At 41.7% G+C, this 13,835-nt stretch overlaps 1 protein-coding gene across 2 annotated transcripts in view; it reads left to right on the forward strand.

Annotated features, from left to right (window-relative positions):
- The window catches only part of SULF2 (sulfatase 2), a 60,701-nt gene that overhangs the window by 36,306 nt on the left and 10,560 nt on the right, over nt 1-13,835 (forward strand). For both annotated transcript variants that reach the window (XM_010144054.1, XM_010144055.1), the window contains exon 10: nt 7,888-8,095. In XM_010144054.1, the coding sequence (XP_010142356.1) occupies nt 7,888-8,095 (208 nt within the window). The remainder of the gene's footprint in view (nt 1-7,887; nt 8,096-13,835) is intronic.

Here is a 13,835-nt window from a genome sequence, read left to right on the forward strand (position 1 = left end):
AGCAGGAATAGTGGGAGATGAATGAGCTTGCTTGAGGATAAATTGTGTCTAAATATGGGTGCACCCGAAAGTCTTCTCAGAGTGAAGCAAGACTAACTTCTCAAATGACAAATGGGTGTTGTCTGTTTGCTGGTGCTGTTCACAGCTCTGCATAGTAAGTAGAATGAGCCAAGATGAATAACATACCAGTGCCTTGGGGGAGTTTGTGGTACGCAGATACAGCGGTTATCTAACAGATGTCTCCTGATGCTGCAGGACACTTTATTATTGTGCATGTAACGGGATCTGGAGTGGTCAGTGCAAAAAGTGAATTTTTACATCCTGATGCAAAGATGAAGAGAAGCCTGAGTTAGATGAGAGCTTGCTAAAGTCATTGGGACTCTTTCTTTTGACTTAAACAAGGTTTGGGACTGGCTGTTCCGTGCACAGAGAGTTCTGAGCAGTGCCAGGGAATCTGAAGTATGAACAGGAGAGGAGAGGCACGAATGAAGGACAAAGACTCAAAAAGGGGAGTGAATGAGAAGAGACAAGGGCAGAGCTTAGAGTAAAGGAGAGGTAAAAAAAGCTTTGAATGTGAGATGGAGAATTTGAAATTCTGCTTTGTGAGCGTGCAAGTTTGTGAATACAGTTCTATCACCACAAAATGCTCTTCCTTTGCAAATCTCTGTCACCCTCCTTGACCTATAATCGTTTTGATAAGAGAGCACCAGGATCATGGAGATGAGGCTATTCACACTGTTAAAAACCTTGTTTCAGAGTCCATTATGTGCGATTTTTTTGGCAGCACTAATATATGTAAATTCGTCTGAGTGCAATGGGAGTCTGTGTGTTGCCATGTTTTCTTTTTCAGTTAGTAAGGTTTGGTCTGTGTCAGTTATTTGCATGCAACAAAGGGTGACTGTAGGCTCAGATGAAAGAGCGGCTCAGCATTTATATTCAAGGATTTAAAAGAGATGAGCTCTTTCTTCCCACATGAAATAAAAAACATTTATCCTAGTACCTAATGGTTTCCACACAATTTTTTCTCTTCAGCGTAGTTCGGCCTTTCATTCTAAACTGGCTGGTAAGTGGAAGCTGACCCACTTCTATCTGGCGTCCTGCATTAATGTGCTTTTGTGGAAGCCAATTATGATATCAGCATTGCTCTGTAGAGTGTTCCCAGCAGCTCCACAGTATTGTAACAACAGCTGCACAAAATTTCCCTCTAAATCATTTGCCAAATTTGTACGTATTTGTTAAGCATGCAATACCTGCAGCACTGCTGATTGCTATAGGGTATCCATGCTGTACACGTAATTTAAAAAAAAAATTAAATATTAATATTGTCTTTAGCAGGACCTTGCATAGTGCAAAAATACTGCTAACTCATGAAGAAAAATAATGGTCTGAATTCACATTATTTCCTTTTCAAGTTCTTTTTGTTTTCACAGCTCTATTTATGTACAAACATGATATAAGTGGAATTTCTTTTAAATAGCATTTAGATTATCATTTTATGTGACAGTTTTTACAGGAGAACATTCAAAATGCAAAAAATTTGCATTTTGTTTCCTTCAGATGCTTCGCAAATGAAAGGTTTGATACGTGGTCTTCCCACTGATTGCTTTGTGCTGTACCCAGATCGTGGATGTCCTCTTTTGTAACCGGCATGAAGACACCATAAGTAAAAGCACGTCGCTTACTCGGCGATGCTCTGATGTAGCATGGCATAGGAGCGACGGAAACTATTCTGGCCAGCGTCTGCTTTCCTACAGCAGTTCCTGTGTGGTGCCTCTAGATCATATTCTTGACACCTTAATCATCGTTAGCCAAGGATGGAGCAGTAGAAAACAATTACTTACATTTTCTCCTTTTCCTGAGGGCACTGTAGCTTGAACCTTAGCTAGACCCAAGAAACTAAGTCAGGTTTTATAAGAAATTTCTTATAAAACTGGGAAGAAAGTGTTTGATTTGTGTATCTTTTGTGGTTGTCCAGTTCTTTTGTACCTAGCAGAGATAACCTGAGGTTGCTGAAGAACTTGGGTTCGGTTGATAAAGTGAAGCATATCAAGCCGGCTAGAGGTCAGATAATTTTAATAGCTCTTCAGGCGGATCTTTAGAGTTCTTGAATTTCAGTGTGAGTTGCACATGCTCAGCAACTTTCAGGATCCGGTTCTTTATCTATGATTGCAACAAGAAATGACTTGTTGATAACTTCATACATGAAAAATTTTATCAGACCTCAAACTGATAAAATTAGGAGGCAACAAACCATGAAAATTAAAATCACGATGATTTATTAAGGCTGTTATTCAAGGATTGTATTCCTTATCAGGAATTATAATTAACAAAACTGTTTTCCTCCTTTAGCCAGAACTATCCTGTAATGATTTCCAGAGGCTATTTTACTTACGGGTCTTTTTTTTTTTTGGCTTGTGGGTTCTTTGCAAATCCAATAAATTTACATCTCTTCTTAGCTGAGATTTTTAAACTCCTTGTCATTACTGTAGTGATTGTTGCAAGCAGCTTGCCAAAATCAATACCAACGTTTAATAAAACCCCCAAATTTTTTAAATATCCTGATATGAACAGTAGAGTTTAGTTCAAAAGACAGTGAGCTGGAGGTCAGGAGATCGGCTTCAGTCTCAGATCTGTTGTGCAAGTCCTCAGACAAATCAATTCCCCTTTTGCTGCTGCTGTTTTTTTCCTTCCACCACTAATAAATGTAATTTCTGCTCAGGCTGTACTCACTGCCGAGCTTCTGCAGTACCTAACACAGCAGCTGGGACCATTTGATACCACACTCCACTTATTATATTAATAAAAAATGAATTATATATAGTAAACTTAAATTTGCTGAATAGCTGATTTTTCATTTGCATGCTGGTCGATTGTCCCACCTGCCTCGCTTCAGCTACAGTTTGTGGCATTAAAAACCCTTCTGAATTTTTTGTCAATAAATTGTTTATCATCTTATCATTTTAAGGTTTGAGTGGTATGTAGTACGTGACCCAGAGGTCTGAATCTCCAAAAATCCTGAGTCAGTGTAATGAAATAATGCCCAGCTGAAATGAAGACCAGGCAGTGCTGTTTATGTACTGGTGACGTGAAATAGAGGAAACCAGACGCATCCTTTGCTAATGGATGAATTGGAAGGAAGGTGGGGGGTAGAAATGGAAAAAAATGTTCAAAGATTAAGAAGGTAATACCTGCTGGGAAGAGCTGAGGAACCAGACATATTCAGTCAAAAAAATAGCTGAGGAGAGAGGAATCTGTCAGTAGGACTCTAAGAGATGTTATACAGAAGATATAAGCCAATTATTTTTAGTTAACAAGAACAGAGAAGTAGTAATGTGCATGAGACCAACAAAGGGAAATTCAAGTTGACTATTTCTTGAAACCTGTAGGATCGAGTGGTAGGACAAGCTGCCAGCAAATGCAGAACTACCTTTGGTCTCTCTGGATTTTGCTGTTTTGTCCTCATTAGCTCAGTAAAAAATAACACAAGGAGCGAACCACAGCAAGGAGGAGAGCTAACTAAACTGTGACTTTGGCGGATTCGTATGAACTGAGCTGTGACTGTACTGTTTAGTACCAGAAAAAATGTACCCTGACGACTCAGTTTAGACTGGCAGTTAGAATATTTCTAGCTGTTAAAGCAGTTTGTTTCTAGCACACCGAGTGTGGGGGATCGGGCTCAGAAAGCATCCGCGTAAACTAAAGACAACAGGTATCACTGAAGTGTTTTTGTCAGGTTGCTGGCAGGGACAGAGGACTTTATTATCCTGCAGAAACTTTGATTCCTGCAGCCTATATTCCTAAAACTGTTAGGGAGGGAGCCCTGCTGGCAGCTAACTGATCAGAGTTTCACTTTTCACTTCTCTGTAAAAGGGAATGGAATCTCTTTCACTTAACAAAAAGAGGAGCTGATGAGACGCAGCATGCCGGTTTAGGGCTCAGCTCTGAAAGCTGTGTGTTTCAACTGGATTCGTGCAAGGCTGCTGTGATCAGTCCTTCTCCCCCAAAGAAAACAATATCAGTTGAGAGACTCACTGAGGGAACTGAGTGAAGTGTAGGAAAAGATCCTACAGGGAAGGTCATAGCTATTTATTTCTGTTTGGGGCCTCAAGTAATGCCTTTGAATTAACATCTGTGATTGCTGTAGCGGTAAGAAGATACGGGTGCACAATAATGCAAAAACCGCTTCATGGTGGTGGGGAATGTGGAGGAAATAACGGGGTTCTGACACACGGAAAAGTACAAAGTGTCGTCTTCTGCTAAGGGGTCATTTGCATCTTCAAGGTGAATGGTGTTACTGGGGGAAGCAGGGCATCTGTGCCGTCTTCAACTGCTGCTGTTAAAATCCGTGTTCCATAGATATTGAAGTCCTTATTTACTCTTGTTGGTACATACAGCAGGTAGTTTGGGCCGGAGGGCGGAACGTGTGTTACAAACTGTCTTTTTGTGCCTTTGCAGTCTACCTTTGAACAAGATTTCTGTTCACTAGCATTAATTTCTCCATTAAACTGAAGCCCAGACTCTTCTGCTTTGCACACAAATAACTGAGTACCATGTGTTGTGCAGTGGGAGGTAGGGTAGAGGACGGAGTAGAAGTACTAGAACAAGCCCAGCACTGCAGGTGGCAGAAAGCACAGGCACAGCAGCTAACTTGGCCTGCCTGAAGATGGGGGGAAATCTGCAGCTGGAACAGCTTTAATGATTAAATGAGGTGTCTGGAAAGTTTTGCACAACGTGAGCTTTATGGATTTCAGGACATATTGCAAAAGCCATTTATTTGATGACTTGAGTAGCTGTTATGCAAGGCTTTGCAGGAGGGAAGAAAGGTTCTTCCCTGGGAGTTTTGATATGAGCTGGGATGAAGATCGTGGAGGAGTCTGAGCTTTATGCTGACTTTTAGTTTGTGTTAAACTACCTGACCTTTCAGAACTTGGCACTTGTGAGATGTTTTGAGCTATAGAACTTGAATTAGGAGCACATCTTTTGGTCTAATGAAGAAAAGTTGGGAGCAAGTGGTGAACTAAGGGCATATTGTTTTCTTGACTGGTTGAATTAATCCACTATTTATATGTAATTACATTTTGCTGCTGGCTGGTTGTCATTTGTACCTGTGAGCCAAAGTAACTCTGGCTCGAGAGTTCCTTATATAGGGATTTAATTATTTAAGTGATTACCTCTTAAAAAATATTTCAGTTGCTTCCGGGGTTTGACACAGGTTTCTGCATGATGCTATGCTGTGTACTGGAAGCCAATTTAAAATGCTAGAATTCACAATGTTCAAAGCTTTTTGACTGTCAAGCAGAGGTTTTCACAGCTGCCTTGCAATTACTGCTCTTTTTCCTGAAGTTTGAAAGCATCCTGTGGAAATGACTGCAACAGATACTGACCTGGAAAATTTGCATTTGTACCTACAGGCAGACCAAGGGTCTAAGCTGTTGAATCCCAGGCACATTCACACACATACCCATCTCTGTTTTGTGGAAAAAAGTAAAAGCTTGAGACTTTCCCTGCCCCCTCCATGTGTTCAATGTTTGCTTCTAAAGTCATTTATGTGGCTCTGCGCTGCAGTTGTTCAGCAGTGGGCCTGTTAATGCAGACAATGTGCTCTTCGAGCAAAGCCTTTAAGATGTTTTCACTGTAGCATGCAGCTGCCTTGGAAAGATTTAAACTGCACCAAAAAGTAAAGGACTTTTTTCAGTTCACCTGGAGGGGGAAAATGAGCATCACTTTCTTGACAGGAGATGAAAGAAACAGAGAAAAAATATTTTTGGGCCAAAATCAGAGCACTTATTTACAGTATTTCTCATCGTGGCATTTAACTTGCCCTCTGTTGAATCTTCATTTTTCATTTATCAGACACCAACAGTGTAGAGAGCTCTACTGAGCTGAAAATGCAGTTTGGTCATAGGTTTTAAAAAACGAGATTCAAATGAACTGAAACAGGAAACAGCAACAAGTGTTTTTACATTTTTTTTGTTATTGTGAAAGAAATTGTTGCTTGTTCTAGTAAAATAACTTTTACCCCAAACTTCAGCGTGCCTATCAGCATTAGGCATTTATAAAAATATTAAAATTTTTGTTCTACACCTCATGTTAGGTGCATGTGTCCTGCTTTACAGACATGCAAAGGTGTCTGATTCAAATATCACCAGTATCTCTCACTGATTTCCTATGATTCCTTGTGCTGAAAGTTAAGCCAGATTTATCTGCATCAGCGCAAGGCTTGGATTGTGCTGGAGGTTGGATACAAATCTGCACCTAAGAAGTAATTACAGGGCAGAGACTTGGCATCCCATTGTCTGAGGAAATATTTGGACACACCATAACACTCTGATCGTTTTAAGTGAGAGGATCTCCCGTGGACATAGATGAATCCACTGTAACTTGCCAGTTCACTTCTGACGCCTGTTAAATTCTGTATTATAGAAGCACAGTGATACTGTTCCCACTTTGTCCTGCAAACAGCAGAGTGAGTTTCAGTGGAAAATGTAGGCTTTGTTGTCCCAGACTGGGCGCACCTCGCTATGGGAACTGAAGTGCTTGAATCTCCCCTGTAGCGCTGCAGGCTGCTGTAAAATGTCATCTCACTTGGGAGCTGTTACTGTTTTTCCTTCTGTTCTTTTATTTGGAAAATTCTCAATATTCCAGTGAGTCCTAGAGGCACAGACTTAGGATTTCGTAATAGGGAAAAAGAGGAACGCCTCTCAAGACTCAGCGAAAGCTGAAGTGTTTCCGAGAGTCGCTATTTAAAGCAGTAGCAACTGCTACTGGGAGGCTTTTTTTTACTTATCTCAAAGCCTAGCTCTGTAGCTAGTAGCATGTGCTAAATAAAGGAGTAGGTGAAATTATTTTGTGATGTATCTGGGAAGTGGGTAAAACTTCTGTGCCAGACTGAAGGTGACTGAACGCCCTTGCCCTTGGCACAGCTCTGACAGCAGCACAAAGGAAGCAAGTTACTTCAGGTTTTGAGTAACAAGGAATTGGAGATTAGCGGTGAGATTTTCTGTAGTTTGAATGGAAGAGGGAGGAGACTCTCACTTCACAGGCATCCAGCACAGCTCACCATTGCTAGTCAAGCCCAAGGGTGTTGAATGTGAAACGCCATTAAGAGAAACACTCAAGATGGAGATAAACTCGTGTAACTACAGACTTCCATAGCTGATCCAGTCATACTGACCCGTTTAAAGGTCAGTGAAGAGAAACAGGCATTTCTGCAGGACAATCCTTTTTCTTATCTTTTATATGTCCACGTTAGGTTTAAGTGAGTTATACATTGGAAGTGACTGTTCCTCTTCTTTGACTGCAAAATGAGTCTAAATAACCAGCCTAGCCCAGATCTTTACAGTAAAGGAGTAAGTCATCCCACCATCAGACCTTTGAACTAGGAATGAGAAGGTGACTTCTCAAAGAAGTTTTTTCCCTTCTTGTAGAATATGGCACGGGACTGCTATTACTTGCAGGCCTGGAGCTTGGTGCTGTCTTAGTGGCATAATAGGGCATAGATTCCTGCCAGCCTGACAAACACACTTGCTGGTAGGCAAGGATTCTTTTTAAACCTGTGGCTAAGGCTGGAACATCCTTGGTTTATGCCACAGTTATGCTTCTGAAAGTTGTCACTTGTCACCTCCTTGGTTTTTAGCTGTAGTATTGATTTTGTTAAGAAATTCACATTGTTCTGCCTCCAAGAAACAAAATCAGAAACAAATACAAGAGTGTTCCAAAGAGTTTCTTTTTATCTGAAAATGGAAGGTTACAAAAAAATCTCTTTTGGTAGTAGGTGACACATGGGCCCAAGCTTTACTGCATTGAGGGATCTCTGATACATCGCTGGAGCTGGCCATTAGACAAAGCACAGCTGGGACACAGTTTAATGACTGAATTTTCTTCCAGAAGTGGCAGTGTGTGGAAGATGCCAATGGAAAGCTCAAGCTACACAAGTGCAAGGGAATGGCGAACTTGGCAGCTGCAGGCAACAGCAAAGGCACCTCCAATATTTTGCCCAAGTATTACAACAAGAACAGTGAAGACTGCAATTGTGAAGAGAATGAATACAAGCTGAGCCATGTCGGACGGAGAAAGAAACTCTTCTCCAAAAAGAGTGAGTGAACCCACTGGGTATCTTCTGTCTCTGCCTTGGAAAACTGTTATGAGCTTGTTCGCTAACACACATAACTGACCTGACTTTCATGGACATTGAATTCTATCAGCAAATTTACTGTATGTTTGACTACGAGACATTGTGCCTCAGAGTGGACAATCAGATTGGAAAAATATCTCTGTCTGTAGGAAGATGAGTGTTTTGATCCAACAGGGTCCTACATTTATGTCTTTCAAAACTGGAAATGCAGTGTACACAAGGTGGCAAGTACCACATCATTACATAGGCCATGAAACGTGAACAGTATTTTGCAGCAAATGGTCCGTTTTCAGTAGGTACCGCAATGCTTGGAGCCATTACTGCAGTAATTTATTTTTAATAAGATGCGCGTGCTTGGTTGCAGAAGCTGCTTGCTTCTAACATCCTTTCCTTGTGCTCAGTCAGCAGACGGGACTGACTTTTAACCAGAGATCATGTCCAAAGGGGATGACTCCGTTTCTAGTTTCCCTGGCACAGATCAGGTGCTTTTTCAGAAAGCCTCTTTGACTGCCTCTGTGTTAAACCTTAGTCAGTTAGTCAGACTAACATCTATATTTGAAGTACATAGTCTAATTATAGATTAAAGAGGCAAACGGTAGCACAGAATTATTATTCACTTGTAATGTTTCTTTCGTCTCACTCCACAAATACAGAGCCTTAATTATTTAGCAGATTAGTCTTCCTGTATAATGACCTGGCACAAGCTTCAAACAGAGAGTTTAAATTGATTTTCTCCCATTATATTTGCCTTGCAAGCTGATTAGTACCTACTAAGCTAATTTTTAGTTGAAAAAATTATTGGTTCTAGGATGAAATTACTCAACTCTACTTGCTGTTTAAATATGTGGCACAGCAGATAATCTTTAAATAACACTAGAACTTGCAGTTCAATTTACTTCCCTCCGCCCCCCCACCAAGTCACAGAGAAGGAAGTTCAGTCCTGGGGAGTCAAATAACAGGAGTAGGTCAAAGGCACTTAAATGAGAAGAGGAAAACAATTTAAGTGAGGGCAACATAATGCTGTCTGATAATACTTAACACTTGCTTAAGTGCTTTTCATCAATGTTTCCTAAACATAAACTAATTTTCACAACATCCAGAGGAGGTGGTTAAGTGTGTAATTACCTTTAGTTTGTGTATAAAGGAGACTGAGGTAAAAAAAGTGAAGGTTACTCCTTCTAGCAGAGGAATCAGAATGGTGTATTTTTTTCCTCTATGTTCTGCTCAGAAAAGGCAGAGTTTATCCTTTACCCTTTGGCTCACTTGCCTCATTGAATATAAGGCATAAACTTTAGCACCATGAGATAGGATCTGGATAATGACATTCCCATTGCTTGTATCTTGAGTAAATTGACCCCACAGATGCTTCCTCCCACATCCAGGGAGTGCCACAGTGGAAGAGGTTGGCTTGGACCTATTAACATAGACTCTTAGATTTGGTGTTGGCTGTTCTTTCACGTGCACTTACCTAATAAATGAGACGCTGAACACAAATGAGCATGAAGCAGTACAAGTCCAGGTAACGTAGCAAGGTTGTTCTGAACAGCTTACGTGGAAAACTGGTTCTCTGGATTGTGAATGGTAAGAGGGTGACGTGGATGCTCATATGGATTTTTATGACCTGTTTCATGAGACTTAGGATGAAGAGCAGTCGGTGCTGGGTTGCATAGCTCTGAGGGCATTTTTGGCGTCTGCTGCTCAGACTTTGAGCGCATGGGATCATGCTGCAGCCAGGGTGCATGTTTGACTGCCAGTAAATGCTGTTCACCAGATTGAACAACAGCTAAATAGAAAACAGAAGTTTCAAACTGGACTAGAGTCATATCCACAGTAATGCTTTAGTTCACAGCAGTAGTGTAGTTTTGAAGGAAACGCCCTGATCACTCCTTTCTATCGTGCACAGTAGAGATAGATTTGCAGTTTTGATGGATTCTAATCTACAGTCATTTGCAGAAAATTAAATTGGATGCCCTGCTTCTAGGGTTCATCGAGTGTTTTGCAGACCCTGATGAGGTATGAGGATAGGTCTTTCAGAAAGATTAAAATCAATCGTGTAGTGAGAACATGTGGTCTAAAAGATCAGACCAAATTGCTGGTAGAGGGGCTGGAGCACCAAATGTTTGGATAAAATAATTACTTTCTAATGTAGACATGGTCTAGACCCATCGTCAGTGCCCCAGTGCATTTAGCAGCCAGCAGTGTTTTCTACATTGAGTAAATTCAGTTGCAAAACAGGGTCATGTACAAATACACAACTGACCTGCAAAGCTTCTACAAGCTGGAAACACGTAAGCATTAATATTCGGTGTGTCTGGGTTTGGGTGTCAGGAATGTTTGCATTTCTGTGTCCTCTTTATTTTCTTTAGTATGTTTTTATTTCTTTAAGAAAGATGAAACAAAGCTTTGCAGTAGGAAGAAAGTTTAAAGTAATAGTGAGCTCTTCAAGTCTTTGGCTGCGATATTTTTTGCTGTGGATTTCATCTCCTACTCCTGTGATAAACAAGCGCATGTGATTAAAGGAGTTATTAAGCTGCATGTAGAGAAATGATGATAGGTCACACAGGTTTGTCAACAACAAACAGAAGTGGGTATGAAGGGGCTAGTGCATTTTTATTCCAATTTTCATGTCATTCATTTTTCTTTTGAGGAGTTTCAAGCTAGAGCAAAATGATCTTTGTTATTAAAAAAAAAGCAAAACTGAAACCTGAACATCAGTTACTTTAAAGATAATGCATTTGAAGTAAAATTTTTAATGGCAGTTGTGAGAAGCTGGATGTAAGAAAGTTATTTGGGTTGGGGTTTTTTTCTGCTTTGAAATATCTAAGGACACAGATTCAAATTAGGATTTCAGGAAACTCCAGGTGCCTAATGCTCAAGAAAGAATACCTCTAAATCTTTTAACTGTATTTCTGTGTGGATTCATGAGGCTAGTAGAGGATATTTTACTTGTGGCATATGTGGAAGCAGAATCTATCCTTCTGCTATTCTGTCATCATTGTGATGCTGGAAAATACATCAGATCCAAAGTACCTATGTAGAGTAAGTGTCAACAAGGAAGACCAAGAGTTTTATGTCTTCTGCAATGTTCCCACTCCTGCTCTGGGGAAAATGCCAAACAATAGTTGCAGTTGGTTGCAATTGCAGTTGGTTATCCCCGAGAGAACTATCATTTGCAAATGATCTCGGTGTTAAATCATTAATTTGGCAGCTTTAAAATAAGCAATGTCTTGAGTGGTGAGGATGTGAGGAGAGACAAATACAAACCCAAAGGCTGGGTGTGGTTTTGGCAGATAGGAAGTTTATGAGTTCGTAATATAATATTTCCTTGCTTTATTCAGTTGAATCGTAATTTTGGATACTGCAGTTCGTGCTTTCGCTAGACAGTGCTGAAACCTGAGATGCTACCAAAAAATAGTTGTAAAAAATCAGGTGTGTCTCAGTCTCTAGACTAGGAGAATCGGGGCCAGAACAGTGTACTTCGTTTTGGGCTCTGCCAAGGACAAGCGTGTTTGTCAGGTGGCCCGAGACGACACGGCCAGAGGAGCAGGCACTGAAACGCAGTTAGCTCTCGGAGGCTTAGATTTCTCCTGACGCCGTTTCTACACTCCGTTCTGAGGATGCAGCTTCTTGGCAGTACCATCTGTGAGACAGCTGGCTTCTGTACGACCAGAGCAGAGCAGCATCGGGACTCATCTTACCAGAGCCAACCTTTAATGACGTGAAAAAGGGAGTATAGGTGTTTTGGCCCAAATGTTCACTAGGTGTGCTTTGTGGATTGTGTACATAGATCAATGAACTGAAGAGTAAAACTTGAACCTGGGGGAGGATCGTCCACTCATAAGTAACCGGCCATTGGTATTCATGCCTGCAGTGCACTTTGCAGACGGCAGAGCACAGCACAGGTGAACATTGACCTTATTAAATATCTTCACCACTTCCTCTGAAAACAGCGGCCTTCGGTAGCACTCGCAGCGCTGTGTCAGCACTGTGGATAGCACGGTGCGGTAAAGCCTACGAGAAGCCCTTTACGAGCTGTCTCACTCCAGACCAATTTGTTCGTTGTAAGGCTGGGTTAGTTTAGCTGCAAGGGAGAAGGAACTCCAGGCTTCTAACTCTTCAGGGACGTGTGTAGACGACAGTTCCCTGCAGCTAGCTGCTGAGGTCCAACATGCCCAACTGGCATATTAGACTTGGAAGGAAGGTCAGTTGTGGGTTGGCTGAGCTTAACAAGATGAAATGAAGGAACAATTAAAGAAGTGGGAGTTTATACTTTGAATATAATTGTTAGGGTGTAGCTTTTTGGAACTTCCTCCTGCTTCTGAAAAGATGGGAGTTTCCTTCTCGTTTAGTCAAACGTTTCCTGAATGGGTGCCTGAAATAAAGTTAGTCTTTTGGGTTTTTTTTTTTCCCCTTCAGCAGTGACTCACCTGGCTTAATATCAGCAATAAACTTTGAACCACAGGTGGAAAATGTGCAAAGCCAGACAATCCAGCTGGTGTTCTACTTTCTGCGTGTGGTGCTGACAAGAATATAGCGCTTGGAGCAGTTTCAGGTGGGAGGAGATGTTTATTTCTCTTCCCACAATCTGCAAAATGGCTTTTGAGACCTTGCAGTCCGTTTGGAATTAAAGTAAGGCTTCTTGAGAGAAGTCACTCAGAGTTAATGCCAAAGCTTCCCAATTGACTTGAACATTTCTTTTGTCAATTGTTCTACCTTCCATTCCTCCTTTTCTTTCTTACCACACACACCCCCCGCACCCCCACCCCACCCCCAGGCTTGTTTTGCTGCGGAGATTTTCCCACAGAGAAAGGTGAATTTTTCATGGAGCTTGGAATTGCAAGAAAGATTGGTCTTCTCATTTGGCACGTTGCTTGAGTTTTCCCCTTACCAGATTGCGGAAAGTCCTGTCTTGTGAGATGTGCTGTGTGTTTCAGCTCTGTGTAAAGGAGAGGTGACTGGGGACCCAAGGGACTCGTCTGTTTCCGGTAATGTCTTAGATGACTCCAAGCCTCCTATACAGGGCAAAGACTCGGGCACTGGGCAGGGAGAAGAGAGGCTGTGGTACTTAGGTTGTGCTTTTTTCTCCAGGAATGAGTTGATTATGCTTAGGGTAATGAGTCACTCTCAGCAGTCATTGGCAGTGAGCAGGAAATACAGTCAGAGATTGACCCTGTCATACTGTAAGGAAGTTGAGAAATTATTTAGACTCTGTAACGAGGATTTGTTAGTGCCATTCCAGACCAAACAGAAGAGGGACTCGGGGGCCTTGGGCTGGGACAGAGGACTTTGGAAAGCAGTACTGGTGAAAAGATCACTGAGAATCTCTCACTGTGTAGTGACAATTCGTAGCAAGTGTTTCATGTTGCCTTTGGGCTTCAAAGGCGGAAGCAAAGTCTGAGGGAGTGCACAGCACTGGAGGGTGGTGCTAGAAACCGGCTGGGCTGCACAGCAGGAAAATTATCACAAAGAAAAGAATTGGATGTGGATAAAAGTGAAGATTCAGCTATTGATCCCTCATGAAAAAATGAGGAATGAGCATAGAACTGAGTAAAGGCTCTGGTTGAACACTGGGAATACGTGAGACCACCTGACGGACGTGTTGCAGGGAAGCTGGCAGGGGAGCGTTGTGTGGTGGACAGAAAACCCCAGAGAACTGGTCGGTACGGACGAGCCAGCACCGTGGTGCCCCGAACTGTCAGGG

This window comes from Buceros rhinoceros, unplaced genomic scaffold (genome assembly GCF_000710305.1).
Source record: "Buceros rhinoceros silvestris isolate BGI_N320 unplaced genomic scaffold, ASM71030v1 scaffold209, whole genome shotgun sequence".
Classification (NCBI taxonomy): domain Eukaryota; kingdom Metazoa; phylum Chordata; class Aves; order Bucerotiformes; family Bucerotidae; genus Buceros; species Buceros rhinoceros.